Source organism: Rhopalosiphum padi, chromosome 1 (genome assembly GCF_020882245.1).
Source record: "Rhopalosiphum padi isolate XX-2018 chromosome 1, ASM2088224v1, whole genome shotgun sequence".
Lineage (NCBI taxonomy): Eukaryota > Metazoa > Arthropoda > Insecta > Hemiptera > Aphididae > Rhopalosiphum > Rhopalosiphum padi.
Window position 1 is genome coordinate 77249470 of NC_083597.1, and position 25809 is coordinate 77275278.

At 26.7% G+C, this 25809-nt stretch overlaps 3 protein-coding genes across 5 annotated transcripts; 2 read left to right on the forward strand and 1 right to left on the reverse strand.

The window, feature by feature from the left end:
• Positions 1–9743: 9743 nt before the first annotated feature.
• Positions 9744–15968, forward strand: LOC132918650 (obg-like ATPase 1). The gene is made up of 10 exons (XM_060980039.1): positions 9744–9892; positions 10047–10238; positions 11173–11235; positions 13498–13625; positions 14598–14773; positions 14838–14915; positions 14977–15215; positions 15433–15529; positions 15609–15731; positions 15798–15968. The coding sequence occupies exons 2-10, from the start codon at positions 10060–10062 to the stop codon at positions 15906–15908; spliced, it is 1194 nt and encodes a 397-aa protein (XP_060836022.1). The 5' UTR covers positions 9744–9892; positions 10047–10059; the 3' UTR covers positions 15909–15968.
• Positions 14278–20054, reverse strand: LOC132918651 (transmembrane protein 120 homolog). 2 transcript variants are annotated; one of them, XM_060980040.1, is made up of 8 exons: positions 19491–20054; positions 18497–18615; positions 18258–18425; positions 17889–18199; positions 17608–17831; positions 16429–16539; positions 16287–16354; positions 14278–14512 (listed from the first exon to the last, which is right to left on the reverse strand). In XM_060980040.1, the coding sequence occupies exons 1-7, from the start codon at positions 19560–19562 to the stop codon at positions 16295–16297; spliced, it is 1065 nt and encodes a 354-aa protein (XP_060836023.1). In that variant the 5' UTR covers positions 19563–20054; the 3' UTR covers positions 14278–14512; positions 16287–16294. The 2 variants fall into 2 exon arrangements, with proteins under 2 accessions (XP_060836023.1, XP_060836024.1); XM_060980041.1 differs by lacking the exon at positions 14278–14512 and adding an exon at positions 16065–16195.
• A 156-nt stretch (positions 20055–20210) lies between these two features.
• LOC132918652 (coiled-coil-helix-coiled-coil-helix domain-containing protein 2) lies at positions 20211–23510 on the forward strand. Of its 2 annotated transcripts, XM_060980043.1 has the most exons (5): positions 20211–20353; positions 20412–20527; positions 22896–23040; positions 23112–23343; positions 23404–23510. In XM_060980043.1, the coding sequence occupies exons 2-5, from the start codon at positions 20487–20489 to the stop codon at positions 23412–23414; spliced, it is 429 nt and encodes a 142-aa protein (XP_060836026.1). In that variant the 5' UTR covers positions 20211–20353; positions 20412–20486; the 3' UTR covers positions 23415–23510. The 2 variants fall into 2 exon arrangements, with proteins under 2 accessions (XP_060836026.1, XP_060836025.1); XM_060980042.1 differs by having other exon boundaries at positions 20228–20527.
• The last annotated feature ends 2299 nt before the right edge of the window (positions 23511–25809 follow it).

The window sequence follows — 25809 nt, forward strand, 5'->3', positions numbered from 1 at the left end:
AGTTTCTCACAGTGCTTTGTAATTCTTACCTTTTAACAAACAATTATGATGCTTGAGAAATGTAAAATGATGGAATTGACCTAAAAAACATCCCTATCAAAATTATAGAGTCCAAAACGTATACTTCGAATTTTTCATTGATGTAATTATATCGTGGGAATTTATTTGGGTATATTTCTCAATGATTTCGGATTTATTGAAAATCGTAATACACCTTTTAAACTAAGTTTGAAATGATTGTATTTTGAAATAATTATAATAATAGACTAATCCGGGTGTACCCTACGTCCAGGACGTAACGTCCTACATTTTATTATAAATATAAGTACTAGTAGTACTACTGTCAAACTGATAAAACTTAATGTGTTTTATGTGGGTGTGTGTGATATGTATCAGCTTTTTAACAATAAACAAGCTTTATGTGTGTGACCTAAATAAACAAGTTTTAGTATTTATATAATTATTAATATTTTGTTATACTATTTTTGAGCTTAACCAGTATATAATCACAATATAGCACGATACAAAAACAAAGGCAATTTTATTATTTTTTTCCAATTTAGTTTTGTATATTATTTATACAATTAATATATCTATATAGAATTGTCGGAAACATAAAAACGTACAAATATAGTACATGAATGTCAAAACTATAGAAAAAAAATTAACGAGAACACAAATACATTTTCCCAGGAACCCCAGTCGGGGAAGACTGTTAAAAAAAATAAAAATGAAATTGACCAGTTATTACATACAAAAACGAACGTCTGACGCCAATAAAATGATCAGAGAACTTTATCTCTGCCGCGTGTAACCTGACATTAAAAATAAAAAAATGAAAACAACATTCGAAAATAACAGTAATAAATGTGTGGTAAAGGGAAAAGATATCAATTTTGATTCCCATATCTACGACCTATCTATATATATTTATTATTATTATTATTTTTTTTTTTTGTAGTTGTTGTTCTTACAACAAGTAGGTATAATATTATATATATATACGTATGTACACGATGGCTATTGCATTATCCATGGCATTTAAATATCTCCAAGTCGCGATAATATTTTAACTATACACACGTTTACATATTATATTATATTCGGACGGATGTCCTGCGGCAGAGTTTTTCGTTCTTTTACTTATAATATTATACGCGTAGGTACCTATATATATCCATCGGGTATTTTTGAAAATGTTTTTTTTTCATATATATAACAATAATCACAGGTAATGGTAATGTTAATTCGGGAAATTGAAGGTGGAACCGATTCAAATAACAGAAAAATCACTGTTATTACCATTTGCTACAAGATTCCTCATCGCGAAGGAGGTGCGACTCTAGTGCGTCGCGCGCGTATATATTATATATAGGTACGCCTATCTATCTATAATAATATTATATTATGTTCGTCGTTTAACCATATACGTACTTGCACTGCATCCATCGCATTAAAATAATATTTATAAACACATAGGTTGTGTATACCTCGTTGAGCCGTGTATTTTTTTAGAGTCGTATAAAAAATTATAATAATTATAAACACCGCACTATACGTATAACATTATACTATATTATTGTACGCGCGCCGTAAAATATAATATATACCGTCTTAAGTTTAATGATGGTCAAAGTCACAACCGATATAATATTATTATGTGTGTGTGTGTACATTATACATCGGGGGTGCAGTGTGGTGGGTAAATTTCACGAATAGCGCATCATTATAATATATTATATATATATAATATAAACGTCGGCAGACAAATTACATAGGTCGTAGATGCGTTGTTGTGCGGGGTTAACGCCGTTTCATAGTCATTTTACCGATTACATCGCGCGAGTCTCCGTTGTCGGACGACTTATTCGTATAATATATTATTATTATTTTATTATATGCATGTGGATCGAATAAATACCTAATAAATTATACGAATAAAATAAAATATACATCGGCGGCGGCCAATGAATATTTCGGCTAATGCATAGGTAAGTGTAGGGGGGTAGTTATATATATGTGTGTAATGACTCCATTCAATGCGTATATTATGTACGCATCTAAATAGTCCAATAAATAATAATAATAGGTAATAATAAAAATGTATACAGGTACCAAAAATATTCCGACGATTTAATGTGCGGAAATTGCTACAAGCTTATACAAATACGATATTGTCAATGTATATGCAGGTAGCAGATTTTGAAATTTGCAGGCCATCCATCTTTTGCTATAGTCTGTTCAACGATTTTCTCTACTCCAGACTCCTTCCTAATCATTATTTTATTATTATATTATAATTTATAACTTTATTCTGATGATTATTTATATATATTATTGGTGGTAATGAAAAAACAATTTTATTTGTGTTTAATAATCTTGAAAAAATATTTATCAATAGTATATTGTGTTTATATATGTTTGATAAACGATAAAGATGACTTACTGCAATATTTTGTTTGATTAAAATAAATAAGAAGCATTTATAAAATACTTACATATTACGACTATATTCAAAATATAAATATCAAATTTAAAACGAAAACAAAGTGTATAGGCACAGAATAGATTAAATAAATTTAATCTATTCTGTGGTATAGGTACTCCTTTTATATAATGTAAAATATATAATATATAAGTACAATAATGAGACTTTAAAAATTGGCTATTATTGGATATGATTTTTAATTAAATGTTTTTTATAATTTATTAATTTATAATCTTTTTTATTGACATGTTTATTTAAAAATATTAAGTAAGAGAAATAAAAATCCATAATAATACTGCAATGATTAATAAAAAAAGTTCGTAATTAGTACACAGATAACTTTAAGGGCTCTGGGGCACGAGTTAATCTTAATGCATTGTGTTTAAATTCTGCATTGATTGTTTTTATATGTATTGCGACTTTATTGGGGAGATCGATAATAAATAATCGAAAAAAATATTTTCCCTATAGATAAGAATCACCCTAATATTTATATATATGTCATATAATAATATTATATCGTAAATTATTATAATATTATTATAGTTTCAAAGTTGTTTTTAAATCTATAATATAGTTTGTGATCGATAAAACACCACATACAGTAGAGCATTGATTATCCGCACTAATTGAGATTCAGGGGGATATGGATACACCATTCATGCAGATAATCAAATAACCATTAAAAATAAACTTATTTACTGTGTGAATAACATACCTATATTATGATATATTAGAGTGAGCCGTAGTAGATAATAAAATAATTTCGCATTTCATAATATGTATACGATAAATTATAAAACGAACATAAAGAATGATAAAACTGAATTAAATTAAACTAAAAATAAATTTGTATACAAATTTTGTAGAGATGCGGTTAATCGACACTCTACTGTACATACGTAGGTACATATTAGTATTGGTTATACACTTATACATGTAGTAGGTAATTGTAGTATAATATTACTGTGTATATGATAATTAGACATATATTATATTTAGTTAAAAATAAGTATAATAGTCACTGAGTATTAAATAGTTCTTACTATATTTTATACAATAATATATAATGTACTCAATGGTATATAGTATATGTATTATATATATACCCGTAAAAGTAAATACACTATAAAATATATTGAAGGCTATTTTGGTGAGATATTATTACTCAATGTAATTATATAAACTATATATTATTCATATTATTGGCTATCATTATACTATTATCAGTATTATCACTTATTAGTTCGCAGGACCGTATCAAATACTAAAAGAAAAGGGGATAAATGTGGGTGTCTATGCAGTGGTGTAATTAGAATTTTAGGTAGGTATATAAAATCTTTAACTCTAAAAATTTTAAAATAAACAATAGATAATTCTTAACTATTTAAATTTAAAAATAAACGTTTAATTTTAATGTTAAGTTAAATTTATTCAAAACATAAGTATCAAAATGTGTCAAGGAACATTCTCATATTTATAAAAATTATAATAATAATTATTAGGTAAATAATTTGACAACAAATATAAAGAAAAAATTTAATCAAATGTACAAAAATGTTAAAAATATGAAATAATTATTAATACAAAAATATAATTATTATAAGTAAGTACATAGTACCTACATGTTTTTATCTCGTTAATTTAAATTTTAAGCTCGGGGGTCAGAATCAGAAACTAGTGGCATTGGTCCGCCTATTCCAATCTATATTTACGACACTGTGTCCATAATTGTTCTTATTTTATCTGAAATTTAATATAAAATAGCCTGCAGATAATTCTTACTGATACGTAATTATTGCAAAATATTTAAAATTGATTGGATGATTATTTTTATCCTGCTAATAATTGATATATATTATATGTATGATAGTTGGCATTTGGAACACGCAGAAAAAGTTATAAAGTATTCAGGTAGTTAATATACACAAAAAAAAAAAAATACAATTTCAAAAATTATTTTAATTTATTTATAGTGTATGTGTATCTAAAACCATATTTAAGTTTAAGTTAAGATATTAGTATATATGTTTACTTTATATTATACTCATTATATTTATATAATTATATATAATCGTTGTATAGCCTTAAATTCTTGCAATTCTCATATTATACAAGGCGATAGGCGACATGATGTTCTAATGAATAATAAAATACTTCCATGATATTTGTGATTATTAACTTTAATTTTTCAAAAGTTAAAAATAAAATAAATTTTATTTCTATAAAATCTATTTCTATGAATAAAGGTAATTAATTTTTTTCAATTATTTGGATAACAATAATTACCTATCATAATTTATGAAAAAAAACTCGTTATAAAAGTGTAATATGTTATAAATTACTGTGCACGATATGTTCAAACATTTTTTGCGTTAAATCATATTCGAATCTTAACTAATTTGAAGACATTAACTACCTACCATATTCAATGGCCAATATACACGACATACACGTGCACATTCAGACACACAAACCGGCTCTTAGGCCTCTTATATCCAAATAAGTACCTACTGCGTATCAATGTATAATACTTACAATATTTTTTAAGCTAACAAGCCCCCTAGAGGTCAAGGCCCAGCAGAAAAGTAAGTATTCCTCTCAATTTGATATACACATATCGTCCAAAAATGGTAATATTCAAGACATGTTTAAAAATTAATTAGTATATAATAATGCACAATAAGGTACCTACTAACATAAAAATTCACGAGTATAGCCAACGTATTTTTCAGTATTGTGGCAGTACATAATTATACCTACTACATCAAAATAATAATCAAAATTCATTATATGTATTCATTTAGATTATCACGTTTGTAGTTTATCCATATAAATCGACTGTTTATTATAATATAATACTAATACATACACGTCATGTCGTCATCGTGATTTACATTTTGAGGCCAGAAAAACTATCAGTCATCATTAGCCTCTATCTCTAAATTTTGAAAGTTATAATTTTTCAAAATAATATTTTAATGGTGTAAGTAATACGTATATAAGTTATGGTACCTATAACGTATATATGTACAATATATACTTCAGTATCACATGATAGTTATTTTATATTTGATTTGTGGAATTTATTTATGAGTTCAGTTTTATATTTTAATCAGAGACTATTTATAGATACTGTACAATTGTAATACAAATGTTCTTGATAATGATGTGCCTATTTAATTAATAATGCCGTATAAATTTATAGGTTTTTTGACATCAACTGATCAGGTTGAAAGATACATCTAGTGAGTGTTCTACCTTTACGTTTACATGGCGTGCAATTCTAATAACAAAGTGGCTTTCCTAGGTAAAGAAATATTGTATTATTATTTATTTTCATTAGTGGTGAGGGCGACAACAATTACAATACATACCTGTACAATAACCCTACATACTACTTCCACAGTCAGTATATAGTCTGTATCAAAGTATAATGAAATATATAGCTTGAAACGAATATTGGTTTATACCTATACTTATTCAAGATTTTTAAATTATTGTTATTTTTTTTTTACTTATACCACAATTTATTAAATCTAATTTGTATGCTATATAATTTAGTTAATAAGAATAACATACTCCTCTGTAACTTTTCTCTTATGTATCACTTTTTACTTGACCTATACCTAACTGTCCTAACTGCTTAGTGTTAAAATGCATTATTTTTTTTTTAGTATACAGGCGTAAATTTACAGCCCTTGTGTATCTAAACAGTATAATATACTACATAGTTAGATAATGCCATAAAATAAAATAAAAATACAAAAATGAGTGGCTTGATATGAACGCGATGGAATTTAAAACCACTCGTGGCAGTGGTGGAGGATCAGACGTGCAAATCATCGTTACTTATACTTCGCTCTACGGAATCACTCTGAACTCCATCCAACAGGCGGCGCCTTTAAGAAATCCCATTCGTTTGTCAACGAAATTAGAAAAAATAACTATATACCTACTCATTACTCAGCATAGTCTACCGTGTATGTATAATATCATTGATTAAGTACACTTAATCAATGGTAATATGCATTCATGAAAGTGCGCGTTACAAAGGTCGGTACACAATAAAATATTTTGAGTGAATAGAAATAAAGTATTTTATAAAAATATTTTTTTTATTGTAAATTACCAACATAATTATTTGTTAGGATTTTTTAGAATAATTTTTAGGATTTTATAATTCAATAGCTAATCTTATTTTTTGTCGTCGGACTTTTTTCCATTTATTTGGACTTATTTTCCTGGAATTTTTTCTTAATATAACCAATAAGCTGTGCCGCTTGGCCCCTGCTTCGTAACTACCTTGTTATTAGTCATGCCGTCATGGTGACACGGTGTATTAGAGTTTAAGTATCGAGCGGCTTACAAATTATCTATTTTTTTGCGTGTTGTGCGTTTTTAAGTACACGAAAAGAGTCTGAAATTATGACAAACAATCCTAGTGAACACGATTTAATGGAACCATCAACCAGTTAAACCGCTATGTCTTGTGTTTGAAACACGGTATTTCGTATACACATTATTAGTACCTAATACCTATATTACACTACTGAAGCGCCAAGACTGTTTCCGCCAAACGTTATACAACTATTAGGTGGTATTAATTTAGAATCACCTAAAAATGAAAATATATCTTAATGCTTGAGTGAATAAATGTGTTCTATATCAAAACCATTAAAAACGTTCAAAATGTATCCTATATACATGTACATGTTTGTAAATTGAGGATAGAGGTATATGTAGTTAATTAATAATTAGTATTATAGGTATCTCCTATTGGTTAAAAACTAATTATTACATAATACATACATTTTTAAATTCTTAAAAATGTTAACCTAATCTATAATAAATTATTAAATTATTTTTTTTGTTTAATAAAAAAATTAAATTTATACATATATATAATATATATATTATATATATAACTTGAACTCATTGACTATTTAAAGGTACAGATATAATAAGCATAATGCTTATAATAAATTAATAATATTAATCATGTGTACAACCAAGACATGAAATAGTATTCTACATATTATAGTATATTATACAACACTTTATTAGTATATTTGCTGTACCTAACACGGTTTATACTTTATAGTATCTATAGAACTTCCATTATTTGTAACTTTATTCATTTTTGCTGTCTGCCTGTATAATAGGCAATAGGCAATACGCATACATAAATACAATTCAAGCAATAGTCGCGCATATATTATTTTTGTTCCGCCAAAAATTTGGTGACTATTGACTAAATATAGCACATAGTACAAAAAAGGCAACAGTATTTTAAAGTTAAAATCAATAATATTAAATTGAAAAAAAAAAAACTTAGATATATTTAAATTTAATGTGTAGCAATATAATATCGTCATTAATTATAGAATATTCCATTTATTACATGACGTGATTGAACTGAATTTACCACAGTAATCGTTATTTTTCAATATAATTACCTATTTAGGTATATAATATTATTTATGACTTATGACGTTTAAATTAATTCGTGGTCTATAAATAACAATAATTATGATTATTTCTAAAAAATCTAACCACTTCATATTTAAATACACAAACCTTTAGAATACACTATTAAAACTAAATACATATATGTATATATTATCTACTCAACAACCTAATAGTTAAATTTTAATGATGATGATGATAGAAGTGAGGTTAAGTGTTTAAATTTGATAACCGTTATTGTTTTGTATATACACATGACGTGTTTAATCGTTCATGAAAATATTTTAATTTATAAGTATAATATATAGGTACCTATAATTATAATATTATACATAAACGACTATACGAGTATATTATTATATAATTTATTATGTGGTCATATAGCAGATAAATATTTTAATAACACAATCGTTCAGCGTTTTACATTATTTTGTTTCGATGAAGTACGATTTTAACCGACTCTCGATGTACCTACAACATAATACGCGCGGAAAGTATAATATAAAGTTCTGTAATAAGTATAATATATTATTAGAAATATATTATGATAATGCGTGGTACCAATATAGAGTATCAGAGTTGTATAATAAAGTCTTAATATCCTAAGTAGTAAATGTATTTTTTGGTGCAATGGGTACATGAAGAAGATGCTGAAGATGTTATTAACTATTATGATTATGGAGCTGTATTTTTCAATCTTAAAATCCAAAAAGTACGTTTCCGAAAAACTTTTTATCTACTTAATAATAAGTAGGTTTTTTTTAGGGCTATTGTAGACATTGTGGTCGAATACCTTGCCCATAGTGTTTGTCGATAACAGTCAAAAGCGTTTAAATACAATAATACAGTTACTTAAAAAAAAAGTATTTATAAATAGGTACCTACTTTAAAATTAATTACATTACATTTTATTTTATCTACCTTATAAATCAACTGGACCAAATTTTATTAGCATTTTCATGTTTTACATTAATTGTAAAAAGCATTTTACATCGTATAATTTGATAGTTGATACTCATTTATACCTACTACTACTCATCTGTTTCCTTTGTCAAGTTATTCGAATTTTTAGTTAGGTATAATAGTATTTCAAAACTATAATTATATAATAATAATAATAATAATAATAAACATATAGGTATAGGTACGAATTCGGTTTTATACGGTTGTCCAGATATTCACTATATAATAATTGTTTTGAACAATTAATATTTTATACCATATATACATATACGTATATTCAATTATGAATTATACTTCTTCCTATTTTGTATTTCATATTTTTATTTAGATTATACGCATTTTCTGACTTCAATGAGTTCAATGCACATCCATTTCTCAATTTTACTTTTCAGTATATTATAGTATATTAGTATACCTATGAAGTAATAAAAATAGAGTATAATTCTTAGTTTCAATTTTCCTGTGTATGAAATTATTGTATTTAATTCAAAATTGGTAGCATATTATAAAAATAAAGTATATTATCATTATGCAGGGGCAGATGACGATTATGTACGTTTAGTTGCCTATACACAACGTTGTAGTAATAACAATTTTACGATTAAAATGTATTAACCAGTTATAATTGTTATATTAAATGGTACTGACAAATTCGTCAAAATACATAACATTCAAATATATTATATTAAAATATATAATACAATCATTTCGTTTTATTTTATTACTTACCGACATCATGTAAAATTTACTTCATAACTTTTCAAAATTAACCTCAAATTCGGCGTGGATATAAATATTGCATATCAGTTATGATAACAAATGATAACTGATAAAACCAACTAGAAAGGCCGAAGCACATTTTGATTTTGAAGTTCAATATTTCTCTGTAGATTTAGATTTTAGTACTAAATTCTAATATTAAATATAACTTAGGTAGTTAAGTTTTAATAACAATCACTATACCAATTTTGTGTAAGTATTGAAAATTCTTAATGTGCTCATTGAATATACTTTAAAAAATCCTTAGTAACTCATAACTATGCAATTTGTAGTGTAGAAAAATCATTTTATGTCAATTATTATATAGGTATAAGTTAACCATTGATATCTGGTATTGATTAATTAGGTCTGTGGTCATCATGCCACCCAAAAAAGTTGAAGAACCCGAGAAGAAACCACTTATTGGACGTGTAGGCACAAATCTAAAGGTTGGAATTGTTGGTATACCAAATGTTGGTAAGTCGACGTTCTTCAATGTTCTCACCAAAAGTGAAGCCGCAGCTGAGAACTTTCCATTTTGTACCATCGATCCAAATGAAAATAAGTATTCTTTATAGATTATAATGATAATAATATAATTTCTTACATTGGTAATATCTACTATCTATTAATTTATGTGTTTTACCAGTGGTGTTGAGTTCATTTTAAAAATTGGTTTCATTTTTAACTTTAACTTATTTATACATTTTATCATTCAAGCTCATCACAATTAATTTAAAAATTAATAGTTTTCCACTTTTCACTCAAAACTATCTAAAATACCATATTTTATCATACCATAAATATATGAAGAGGAGAGCTATTGAATTAAAAGCATTACTTCTTAAATACTTTTTCAACATTTCTTTCTTATTTAAGTATATTAGCTAATTTAAAAGAATATTTAATATTTATGTTTACAATACCAAAAATACTCTGTATGTTTATGGTTTATGGTTTATCACTTTTTAAGCTTAGAGTATTTAATTTGTATCTGTATGCATGGCTAGATTTAACTATGTATATGCATATTCTTCAATATAGGTTTATTTTTTTCAAGAGTAAGCTATTTCATGGCATGTTTTTAGAGTTTTTTTTTTTTTGAGATAGTTATGTATAAAAGGCATATTCTATGTAAAAACTTTTATACATTTTATTTACTTTTAAGCCATGTTGAAAATGTATAATTGATTTATAATATTTGTTATTTGTACTATTATAAACAGTGAAATAATGGCATTATAGAGTCTATTTTCATAATATGCTTTATTATGTATGTGGATAGTATAGTGATAGCTATATTTTTACATGAATTTATTAAAAGCATTAATTTTATTCAATTAATTTTTTTTTACATCCATCACATATAATTTAAGTGGTTCAAAATGAAACTACTCACTATACACTTGGCACCACCGTTTTAATTATTGTAAATTAAATTATTATAATTATAATATAAATTAATGATAGGATTTTATTTATTTCCTTTCAGCAAGTCGTGTACCAGTGCCAGATAAACGATTTGATTATTTAGTTGAATATTTCAAACCACCCAGGTAAGTGCCTACTATAATTATTAAGAATCATACATAGAACTATATAGTGAGCAAGTGTACTGTTTGGTTTTATGTTAAAATATTCAATGATAAAATATATTAATTATTATTTACATTTATTAAAAACATTTTAATAAAAATTACTCAAAAGTTAAGTCGTTTAGGTTAGACACATATTTTGACGTGTCACCATAATTTTTAATCTAATTTCTAGTTAATATTTGCAACTTATAATTGAATAAAAATTTTAATTTCTACCATTAATGAATTTAGTAAAATTGACATAAGTTAATACTAATGATACTATATTATATATCTATCCAATATGCAATGTTTTTAACATAAATAACTACTAATAGAAAACTGAAAAATGAATTATTATAATAGAACCTAGTATAAATAAATTAAAAGATCTGGTACATGCACTGGTTACTTATATTTTTTGAAATTGTTCAGTACTCAGTAAATATAAAATAATACCTAGTTATTGCATCAAATAAAAGATATATGCTTATCTAAAAAATAGAGATATCCGGTTAATGCTATGAAATGTAAAATTATTATCTATCAATAAATGTAAAAACATACTTTTCAAAGAAAAAAAAGGGGGCATGTTTGGTCTTATAGATGACTCATCAATTGTAAAATATAATAAATCTAAAAAATAGTGGCTTAATAACTTATTGTCGGATTCAAATTTTACACAACAATTATGATTTATATGATTTATTTAATTTTTCAAATTTATAAATGACTTACATTCAGGCGCAGATCTAGAAATTAAATAAAAGGGGGCTAAATAAGCTTTAGCCCTCATGCATCTGCTCTTTTTTACATTTATAATTGTTTATTAAGTTATTTAAATTTTTGTATAAAATATACTAAAAATCATAATAAGGTACTTTAATTTTAAGTTGAAATTGTAATTTGTAGATATATACAATGCATTTTCACGAGTAAATCGTGTTTAAAATTTAAATAAAAAAAACAAAGAGGTATTTAATTTAAATAAAGTCGTTTACACGCAAAACATCCGTTTTTTAATGATTTGGGTTATTCGATATTGTTTGAAACATAGTTCACGTGAATCTTTATATTTGGAAAATATAACGAAAACCACGTACGATTTTTGTTGGTTTTATTATATAAAAATAATGACGGTTTTTACAGTCTATAACAGAAGCCATCGGATCGTTCGCAATTAACTTTAATAGCCCATTAAACCATATTTACAAATTACTGTTTAAGGTACTGCGGTGCCAAAAATATTGTCGGCGCTATAATAAAGCATTCTGTAATATTATTATACGAGACTTGCAGTCGGGTTATTAAATAGGACCTATACCTTCTCCAATATGTAGGTCGTAAGTACCCTTCAGTCCAGCGAAATGCCCGCGGGGGCGGTGGATCGGGTAAAAAACGACCGAGTCTCCGTCGCCGTAATATGACCTAGCTATTAATAAGGTCAGCTAGGAGATATACTAATATAATATGAGATCGAAAAATCTTCGTTTTCATTCACATCGGGCAATAACAGTGTATATAGATTGGTACCTGTGTACCTTCGGAATAGCTTCCCAGTTCCCACAAGCACCCCGGCGCCGCCGTCGGGTATACTGATTTATTAGGAGGAAATCTCTGTCGGTAGCTGTGGTCGTACCCACCCATCCGTGTTACGTTGATGTGTAATTCCAGAGGACGAAAAAAATCCAATCAACGGTCGTTCCCGGTGGGCTTTGTAATTTAAAAATTTTCCCCTCGTAATTCACCCTTTGGTTTAACGGGATTTTAATTCAAGGCTCGGTAGGTCGTAGGTACACCGCTATACGTTTTAATTTGGTTTTTTACTTTTATATACAATTTATATATGCCAACAGACATTATCTATATATAATAATATATACATGCTACCTATCTTCCTACTTGATATACGTATAAGTTTACCATACATGATATATAATAATAATCAGTTCATTTTTTTTATGATCGTTTGGATAGTATTTCTTGTACAAAATTTGATTCAGGCATTAAGAATTTTAAAAATGTATTTTAATATATTTTTTTAGCATTTTAAAGAAGTGATTATTGATTTTTCTGTTGGGTTAATTATTGATAGTTAATTAACAATTAACAATATTCGATAATATCTAAAGTATAGATTTATTTTATAAGTAAAATTTTTTTTTAAAGTTTTTAGATCATTAACATTATAACCTTAGATAGCTATGGATTATAATGTTTTATTGTATGTTATTTTTTCAGCAAAGTCCCAGCATTTTTGAACATTGTAGACATAGCAGGGCTAGTCAAAGGAGCTGCGGAAGGCCAAGGTCTTGGAAACGCCTTTTTGTCCCACATAAAAGCGTGCGATGCTTTGTTCCATTTGTGCCGTAAGTTTAATTTAATTAAAAATAGTGTAAAATTATCTATAAACAGTGCTGTAAACTAAGTTAATTTTTAAGTGTTGATCATTTATGTGACTATGATAAGAAACCTGTGCAAATGTGCAATGATAGGAAGTTATACAATATAATAGGGAAAAGAATATTGATATTGTAATATCTCTGAATCAGCAGAACCACCTTTTTATTTTAAAAACAAAAGTTTCATATTTGTATACTCTATTATGCACTAGCTAAAAAGTGTTGCTATAAAAAATATTTTTTTGATTTTGACTTAGGTATTTTTTGTTGACTATTTATTTTTAAATAATTATATATTAAACTTGTATATAATATAATGACAGCAACCATTTAATAGAATTTAATGATTAAATTAATTTTCCTACTCCTAAAAAATGTATAGCTTGCTAATACAGTATATAATTTTTTATTTCTATTTCATGATATAAAGAATTAAAATAAAACAAAACAAAGTGTGATGTTCAATATTAAATATATTATTACGATTTCAATAATGTAAGAAGTTTAGAATAGGAATATGTTTGTTTTAAAAACCGCATACTATGTTAGGATTATGTTGATATTTCATTATTATGATTTACATAAGTTTTAAGTATTTTTAAAAGAACAAAACATGAAATATTGTATTACTTTATATATTTTGTATTTATCATTGTTACACCACAATACACATACAATAATTTATTATTTTATAATGTATTCAAAATTAATAAATAAAATATAAATAATTGTGCAATGTTAACTATAATTTTTCTTAAATTGTATGAAAATATTTTAACAAAATGTATTTCTTCATCTATACATTTTAACAATTGTAAAAGTCTTGAAGTTGCAATTCTTTGTTATCATTTACACTGAAAAATTGTAATAGTTATAAACATTTTTCTCATAATGTCTAATAAATAATAATATAGTATGTTATATTCTTATTTTATCTAGGTGCATTTGAAGCCGAAGATGTAATCCATGTCGAGGGAGAAGTTAACCCTATTAAAGATATGGAAGTTATTAATGAAGAGTTACGTTTGAAAGATGAGGAATATTTTAATGCCAACCTGGAAAAACTTGAAAAATTAGCTATACGCGGTGGAGATAAAAAACTCAAGCCAGAATATGTATGGTTTTTTTTGTCACTAATCCCTTTTAAAAATTATTTTAACATTTTAATTATGTTTGCAGGACACTTTTTTAAAAATCAAAACTATTTTGGTAGATGAAAAGAAACACATAAGGTTTGGCGATTGGAGTGCTCTTGATGTAATAATCAATAAACCAGAATTTAATTACTTAAAAAACTGACAAATTTTATTATTTTCAGATAGAATTTTTAAATAAACACATGTTCATCACGACAAAACCAGTTATTTATTTGGTAAATCTGTCGGAAAAAGATTATATTCGAAAAAAAAACAAGTGGTTGATAAAAATTAAAGAATGGGTTGACAAAAATGATCCTGGTGCAATTATTATACCGTTCAGTGGAGTTTTTGAAAATAAAATTATTGAAATGGAAGAACCAGAACGTAAAAAATACATGGAAGAAGTTCAGGCTACCAGGTTAGTTATTATTAAAAAAAAAAAAAATGTTTAAGTATGATAGCAAAGTAATTATTTTTTTATTTTTAAGTACACAGTATACAGTGTTTACTTCTATTATAATATTAAATTTTGAATATTTTCAAGTCTGAGTTTGTTCATGAAAATTAAGTTCCACCTATCTTTAACAGACACTATCATTTCTACTAATTTTATATTGTTTTTGTTTGTTTATTAGTGCTTTAGATAAAATCATCGTTCAAGGTTACAAAGCATTGCAGTTACAGTACTTTTTTACTGCAGGACATGACGAAGTTAAAGCTTGGACTATTCAAGTAAATTTAAAATAGAAAATTATTTAGAGAATTTAAGTTTTATTTAATTATTTTTAATGTATGCAATTTAAAATTATAGAAAGGTTTTAAAGCACCCCAGGCAGCAGGAAGAATTCATACAGATTTTGAGAAAGGATTTATTATGGCAGAAGTAATGAAGTTTGAAGATTTCAAAAACGAAGGAACTGAAGCTGCTTGCAAAGTAATTAATATAATATTTATTTATAGTTACTAACATTTAAGTACAATATTATATTATAAATTTTAGGCTGCAGGAAAATACAGACAACAAGGTCGAAATTACGTCGTTGAAGATGGAGATATTATATTTTTCAAGTTTAATGCTGGAGCCGGTTTGAAAGATGCCAAAAAGAAATAAAATGTTAGTTTTTTCTCAAACAGTTAAACTAATAAACAATATAATTTTCTGATGAAATAATTTGTTTAATATCTGTTATTATACTAATACTAAATTTGATCTTGCTTGCATCAAAAGAATATCTTCTATTATAATGTAATGAATAACAAGGAACTCAGTAAATAGACTTTTAATAACACTTTAGATATTAAATATAAAATAAAATTGATATATTAAAACAAATGCATAACATTATAACATGTGATGGTGTATTAAATAAAAAATTCTAAATGTTACACCATGGATTCCTAAAAAATAATGTATTTATTAATAATAATTAAAAACATGACTATAAAAAAAAGGGACTAAGAAAACATAAATTTAAATTATTATTCTTACTTAATTTTTCAGTCACTTTTTTTGGGGTCAGCTCCAAGTCGATTGCCAGACATTTTTCTAGTATACGTCTATAAATAATAATTTTATTTTATAATACAAATTATATTGGTTTAATTATTAATTATATATATTTCAATAATACCTTAATAATTCGTCTTATTTTTACTTCTTTTAGTTTTTCTGGAATGACCATTGAAGTAGTAACTGCGTTTCCCAAGAACAATATAAAAAAACATCCTGATAAAACAGGAACCTAAAATGGATATTATATAATTATTTACTTGGTAATGCTTGATAGTAGTAAAGACAATACATTTTCTTTAACATATACCATTAATAGGATTAAATAATATTTACATTAAATATTGAACCTATTAATTGTACTACCTTTGTTTTAGTTTTTAAACAAATGATTTAAGTCATAATTTGGACTCTGGAGTTATATCACTAAAAAAATACTTCTTAAAACTTTAATATACATCATCAAAACATTTTTTGAATAAAACTTTAAATTTTTACTTAATTTTATTTTTTTTAAATACTTTTAACCTATTTTTTTAAGGAGTAAAAAGTAGATGGTCACTACAAATAATTGAACTAAAAGTTCAATTAGTTTTTAATAATTCCAATTCTAATTTTACACATGCTTAATGTGCAAACAAATAAAATATCTAAAAATAGAACTTATTTTGAAATTGTACTAAAAACTGTAAATATGCTAATATATTATACACTACTCAGGGATGCGTAAAACAAAAAACTATTGGTATCTCACTTTTGGATGTTCTAACACTTACAAGGAAATAGTTAAAACTTTAGATTCCTGATCATAACTAATGTTTGATAATTAAAAAGTGCAACAGATCCACAACTAATAATGTAAAAACAGTTAATTTCTACCATGACCTATAAAATGTTTTTACATCTAAACAAATATTTAGTCAGAAATTAATTTTATATTCTGTGTTTAATTATCACTTTTGTATAGTTAAATATTTGTTTTTTGTTAAGTATTTTTATGATAAGGTCTCATATTGATGTGTTTATTTTTGACCAAATCTTATTATACTATGACACGTAATAAAAAAAATAAATATAAATATTATCAAATACCTCACATTTTATACAAGCTATGTATATATTTATATTATATAGGTACATATTTTAATTTGGTATTTAAAATTTGATGAATAAAATAATAATGTCTTACTTTTATAAAACTTATTAGGTGAGAATTGTAAACAAATTTATGTTAAGATTCTATTAGGATATTATCTAAACTGATGAATAAATAAAATGTTATTTAATTGTAGCTACTGACCTGCCAAGTGGCATGTGGATGATAACACAACTTATATAATGTATATGCGTTGTACAGTTGAAAAATGTATCCTAGATACAAGAATGGTAGTAGAAAGCTAAGACCACGCCACATCCAAGAATGGAAACCTTCGATAGTAATATCCATGTTATGACGTTCGCCTAATGCTTTTAGTCTATATAGAACTCCTTGCTGGTATACAAATTGGAATGATTGAACTACACCTGGAAATACATTAAAATTATAAATTATTAAATATTAAATTAGAATATGATACTTACTAATAAGTACATTAAAAATCATAAATTGTGGCCTGAATATGAACCATGTTTCAGAATTTGGCCAAACAAGTAATACGGCTGAAGCCACAGTAGATATAAAATGATGTACCCGCCACCATCCTTTGATTTTTGACCCATTTACTTTCAATATGCTTTCGCGTATTGTCAGTGTACAATAATACCAGACCAAAAGAAACAAAAAGGTTAATTCGAGTGCACGCTTTTTGGTCACCAAATTTAATAGTGATAAAAAGAAACCAATAATGCTAAGAACCAATTTGAATTTTTCATATTCATCTTTATAACGAAACCTGTAATACATTTTATTTGTAAAATAATGATTAATATTTTTAAATGAAATATTCGTACTTGTCTTCTTTATTCAAAATTGATACATTTACATTGCCCAGAATAATTTTCAAGTATGATCCATTGGGTTTGGGTAGTGATTGTTCAATATCTGACAGTTGTTGGCGACGGTGGTTAATATCTTTCCAAAGCCGTTGTATAATATCTTGACGTTCATCTTTTTCAAAACTAAACAAAAATAACCCTGAATAAATTAAACCAAAAATATTCAAAATTTCAGATTAAATTAATTAAATTACTTTTTTAGAGATTTGGCGATAAAATTTAATCGATATTTTTGGTGACTGACTTGTTTCATACACTGACCTTGAAGATCACTAACCTCTTCTACCTTGGCTAAATATTCTTTATTGGCATTCTAAAATTAAATTTATAAAATTATTTTACAATATTATAAATTATTTATAGGTAACCCAATTTACTATAATATTAATCATAAGAAACTTATATTCAAATCTTTTTTCTATAAATAATAATATAATATGTATATACCAAATTAAATAATGTATCACAATTTAGATAGATCTGACATTTTAAAATTTAATTTCATTGTAAAATTGAAGATTGCTGGTTGTGCATTTAAAATAATTAAATGAAATTAAACAACAAAACGAACTTAATGAAAATAAAAAGTAGACTAAACAAAAATTATTGAAAAGTGATATGATTTATTCAGAGGTCATGAACATATATAACAGCAATGTAGTTTTTAAGATTATTTATGATACATTTTCTAATTTAACCAATTGATTTTAAAAGTATAAAATTTATTTCAAGTTAAATTAGGATTTATCAATAAATATTTGACAGTTCAGAAAACATCAAAGCATGACCCATGATAATTTAAAAAAAATTTTATAGGTCATTACATAAATCTTATTTCGTGTAAAAAAGCAATTATATTATGATTTATACCTAATAATTACAATAAAATTTAGTCAACATTTTAAATGTATTTTAATTAAAAAAAAAGTTTACTTGATCATTTCTAAAACATATTATAGAAATAAGTAATTAGTAAGTCTATGAGAGGGTTGATCGACAGAATTCAACTTACATTATTAGTCTTTGAGCTAGGGAAAAAAAATAAAATCCTATAGTATCGAAGGAGAAAAAAAATGAAAAGCGTAGGTAGGAATGGAAATAGTATCGTGGCACACTCGATTTGAATAGTCGTATAAGGGGATGTCGAGCGCGAAGTGAAAACAATAAAAATATAATGACACGACGTACCTCGAGAGTCTTGTAGTCACCAGCTATCGACTCCCAGTTTTCGACGCACTCGTCTAGGTTGGCGCACTCCATCGCAGTGCGTACTGTGGACTCGCCGTCGTCGCGTCTTGGGGCGGGTCAAAGATTACGGCGCAACAACAGCCCAAGGTTAAAATGCTTCTGTTGCTACACTCAACAGCGGCGGCGGAGTTCGCGGCCCGATCGAGGAGGACGACGCTCGTTATTGGTGCGATCGCGCAGCAGCGGCATTTTTTCAGCGGACTGACCGCGTCATCGTTTGGTTTCGGCTGTAGGTTTATCTCGCGTAGACGGCGCACGTGCTCGACGGATGGCTGGTCACTGGACCGGGTCCTAGTTATATTGATGATGCGATGAGTTATCGTTAGATCAACAACGACTAACAGTCGACCTGAGGAAAAGCAGGAACTCTACTGAAAACGGCGGAAATGTGGTAGTGGACGTGAAATCGAGATCCGAGAACGGTAAAATTAAAAAAGCTCGGCGCTTTAATCTCGATTCTCGAACGTCGTCGTCGGTCGGTGGCTGATAACTGATAAGAGATAACAAACAGCGCGCCTTTTACCGGCCGTTCTGCCGTTGTCAAAGATGTTTCAAATATGAGTCATAACCACTATTTACCACTATCCATCCCACCATATACGACACCATGATAGTCGAGAACCTTCTAGAAAATAAAATAATTTCACAATCTCACTACAACTGTTCAGCTGTTTATTCTACGTCTCCTCGGTTCTGCCCCACCTTTATCAATAGCACCATTAACTTTTATTACAATTCACAGTCAATAGTCAGTACCTCTACGCTTTTACATAACCATAATAATATCGCCATTCGCAGAACGAGTGAGTATTATAGTATTGCACTATTTCACGCCATCACGCTAATTACTATTATCTACAGATTTCTTCAATCAAGTCATAAAGTCGTTTTCGATTTGTGAAATTTGTTTTATTTTTGTGTAAATCAAACGACGAAATGGCCAGACGTGGACGTTCTCCGTCGCCTGCACCCAGAAGGTAAGTCGCATACGCTACTCTTATCGAACTCCATGCCGACAAGGTTACACATATTTTATAACTAATATAGTGTAGGTACATGATATCAACGTTCGATTTATTTTGCCGCTCTGTAAAATTCTTTGCAATTTGACTTGTTTCAAATTCAACCTTTCGAAAAACGTGGTACTTTAAAATGATCACTGAAATCCACTCTATGATGTTCTTATAGGTACCGATTTGTATGATTTTTATATAGGGTAGTTAAAATAATTATTCTGTATAAAAATGTAACTACATAGTGTATTTGAAATGTATAGTTTATCTACTTATAAAATAATAATCAACACGTTTGGAGATTTAAATAATTTAATGATATTTTAGCATTTAATTACCTATACTCTATACGTCTCAAAGTAGAATACACTAGTTCTGCGCACTTTTTTCCCTTTCCACCAGTCACTACCAATGCCAATAAGTGTAAGATGCGTACTGCAGGACAGAAACCGGTCACCGCCTTATGTATTCTACTTTGATACAGAGTATAATACAAAAAGTATGTAAATTATTCAACAATAATAATGCTAAAAGGAATATTAAATTAATATCTAAAAAATAATGAAAAATGAGTAGTTAATCAACATGGAATTTAAACGCAATACCTTATAAGTTATAAGTTATAACCATTAATAATTAGATGAATAACTGTAGGTAGTATAATATATCGCGCTTTTATAGAAAACAAGTAAAACAGGGTGACTGATATTGTCTCATTTATAGTATTGAAATAAAAATTATATTAGTTTAGGTAAGAGACCCCAAGATAAATTTTTTATTAAAAACATAAAAGGTAGGTATATAAGATATTTAAATAATGTCAATACATTAATAATTTTTACACATAGTTTTAATTTTCTTTTAAATTTGTTATAAATTCATGAAATAATTAATTTAATTATGTATCTTGATAACCATGAAAAATTATTTCATTATCTATGTTAATGCATGGATACATAATTATGCCTATTTATATATATGAATCAACAATAATTAAACAAATAACACTTCTTGTACAACTTGTAATTCTAAATTGTATCCAATCAGTTATAAATTAAACTTTATAGTTTCCTTTCATGTTTTGTTTATAGGTAATTTATTGTAAATTAAATAAATAATTAGTTAAGTAGTGAATTTAAAACAATAGTTTTCATGAATGTTTTAAATTCTTGTTTATGTCCCAAAGAAAGTTGGCAATATTTTATTTCCTTACTGAAATTTCCTATGGTCAACATTAGTATATTATAAGAATTTGCACAGTATTGTGCAACTTAAATGAGGTCATTCATATACATAGATGTTATATTTTCATATAAAATTAATTATATTTATTTAAATCTGATATACTATTCATTATTATACTTAATAAATATGTTTCTATTTTACATAGGTATTTTAAATTTTGAGTTGATATTTATCGAGTACCTATGCTTTAATCAATAATGTATATTTTATATATGTATATATATTTTAACAATTGCGTGAATTAAATCAATGAATTAGCATAGAATAAACTTTTATTATACTTTTGTTACCTATGTTACTAATTTTAATCTAAATTAGTTTTATAATTAATTATATTCAGGTTAATCATTTTATTAAGTGAAGTTATTAATGTCCTTGTTATTCAAAAATGAAAAAATGATAAAAATATTTTCTTAAATATAATACCAAGTAATGGAAACAATGGATAATTTCTATTATTATTTATAGTTTTGATATTACAGTTGGTTTGGTAGACATTTAGTTGCATTTTTAAGAGGCTATAATAATCAAATGATCCCGCACCCTCTTTCTATGCACAAGTATAACATTAAATTCTATTTTTGGAGAGTATTTAAATACTTTGGAGTTTAAGGGCTTTGCCCCCCCCCCTAAGTCACCCCCTAATGTCCGCCTATCATGTGAGACTTGTAAATAGTATCAAAATTAAAATATTAAATGATAACTTATTGTGTTGGTGATGTATAACTATAGTCCTATTTAATCTATGGTTAGCATAATTCAATGAAATTTTAAGACATTTAAGTATGACCATATAAAAATAAATTATAATTTATTAGAAGTTTTTATTGTACATACACACTTGTGCAGTGTTTCTCAACCGGTGTTGAGAACCACTGCACTAGTGTGAGAATCACATAAAGATTATGCACTCACAATTTTAATGTTATGTAACATTCAAACATTTAGAAATTTGAAATATTATTTATTATTACTATTTTTTTTTAATCTAATCTGTCTTCATATTAATACAATTTTGAAATAAATACTTTATAATTTTTAAGATTAACAATGTTAATAATATTTTAAATGGACATTAATATTTTAGATCTGCAGTCCCAGCTAGAACACAGCAACATGCACCAGCACCACAACATCAACCAACACAAGTAGCGCCAGCTCAGCCACAACAACCGGGATTATTTGCCCAAATGGCTGCCACTGCTGGAGGTGTTGCTGTTGGTTCTGCCATTGTATGTACAATAATTAATATAATTAAAGTTTTAGAGATAATATTTTATTGATAATGATAATTTATTAATAGGGCCACACGGTTGGTCATGCAGTCACTGGAATGTTCGGTGGTGGTGGTTCCCGGGATGAGGTCCAACCTCAAGTTCAACAAGCCCCAGTAATGCCAATGGAGCAGAGTAGCCAACAAGGTGGTGCTTGTGCTTTTGAAGTCAAGCAGTTTTTGCAATGTGCACAAAACAATGATGATATTTCTTTATGTTCTGGATTTAATGAGGCTATTCGCCAATGCAAGGAAGCTAACCGTAATGTCAATTTCTAATAATTAACCATGAATTCACATTCATTATTGTTTTTTTTTTCAGGTTTAATGTAATTACGATAATTATTTAATGAAAATTGTGGAAGTAGTTACAACATTATTATAAACAATGTATTTTTAATGTCAAAATATAGAAATGTTACTATGCAAGTGGTTTTTACATTAGTTATTTTATATATAATCTATACATCAATAGAATGTATTGCTTAGGAATTTTTAGTTTTTGTATGCTTATTGTAAGTTAAAGTTATAAATTAAGAAAACAAATGTTAATTATAATAAATAATATTATAATTTAATACCTATTATTTATTTTGATTCGTATGAAAAAAAATGTTCAGAGAAATAGAGAATTTATTAGAACTAGTATTTAAATATTTCTATTAAGGGCTTACTATCGAATGCTAGCGGTAAAAGTAGGGAGTTGTTTCCCTCCTAATAGGTTTTGATTGAATTTTGTTATTGAGTGTGAGGTCAATTTATTTAGAGTTAAATTATAATCTAACTAAATCATTGCATACAAAAAATTATATTAAGTATAGGTGGTGTGTCATATTAATATTAATTATAAATTATAATCAATAAAATTTGATTTATAAATAATAAATGTTACTTTAGCACCAGGATTCAGTATTGAACTATATTATACATAAGAAAGATTTAATTATTAAATAATAAATTGTAATAATCTATATTTCTTTAATATAAACCTAAAGACTAAGATCCTTAGTCCGTGATATCAACTAACCATAAACATCAGTTAACAATGCTTACTGTTTTCCTTTTTTTTTAGTAAAATTGATTCAACAAAATATCAGTGTACAATTTGTTTTCTCTCTAACTCGTGCATAATATGGGTAATAACTAATAAGATTATATTCATCAGAACTAATGTTGTTTTATTAGCTTTAATGTTATTGTGAATTTATCTACTATCACACTTAAAGCTAAGAATGTTACCTCCGTTTGTATATTGGATTTTTTACAATGTTTCACTTATCACGCAAGTTTTAAATTCCTAGTAATATTTTTGTTGCAGTGTAAATAAATTGGGTTTACAAAACATGGGCATTTCTGAAAATACATTTTTTTTTTTGTAATACATTATGTAATTTCATAATGTGTAATTATAAAATGAAATAATTAATAGGTAATAAATATTTTATTAGTTATTACTTCTATTATAAATGCAAAATGTATCATATGGTCTTAAGAACAAAAAATACGTAGAAAGTACAACTAAAAAAAAAAATTAATACATTTTTTTAATAATTATACTTATAGCTTTAATTTTGCAAATTTGAGAATGCAAGTAGATAGATCAAAATTAATTGAAAAACATTGATTAATTCGAAAATGATATTCAAAATAGTGGTTGCCATTAAAAAATTGCGTTGTTAATGCGTAAAAATCAAAATACATTAGTTTAAGAAACTGTAAGTCATAGGAATTTATGATCCATTAGTGTTGTTAACGTCCCACAAACAGAATTGTAAAATATTTACAGGATAGTGAGTGATAAGGTGTACCCTGTTTCCACGGATTTAGGTATATTAAATACCTATGTTAAATTTGATCATTGATATAACAGATATTAAGAAAATAAAATGAATTTTGATAATTTAAGTTGATGCACTATTCTATACCTAATTTATTAATAATTTAAATAAGTTAATCAATTACTAATTAGAACTTAGAAGGCAGGACGTGAAAACCATACAGGTATAATACATTTAAACTAATATATTAGCGGATTTGACATTTTCCGCCCGTATGATGATGAAATTTACACACAAACTTAATTACAATTTCAGCATATTCTTTTGAGTTTTGATTGTTTATTTTATTGAAACCCACTTAACTTTTTTCTGTTCGTATTAATTAGTGTATTGAGTGAAAATATGCTCATCAAAAACGTGCGTACATCACTCAATCACTGTCCGACTATCGTATCATCACTACACTGTATAAGTTACTTAAGTAATTCACGTCACGCGTTCGTGGACTGACAACTATGGAGTAGTTGTTTTGTAAAAAATAAATATTTTTTCATGTCAAATACCAAGGCCGTTACTGGGGGAGGGGTCTGGATCCCCCGAAATTTTTAAAAGTAAATATATATTAGTGGCAAATGTAGTTTGACTATACCTAATTGTATTGATTTGTTTTAGAAAAATATGTTGAACCCCCCTAAATGTTTTTTCAGTTACTGTCTTGTCAAATACCTATCGACTAAATAAATACGATAATTTTGCCGCCCTGTGTATACTGCGTCTGACTATAAACTACAATTAAACATTTTTATTCTTTATTGGTCAATGGTTTCATCGGTTTCTAAGATTCCGTGTGACATCTATATTCTATATATAGACTTATTACACAACATATACAGTATATTGTCAGCGGCGGCGCTCTTATCAGCTTAACGCGCTATAGGCTGTTATCACGA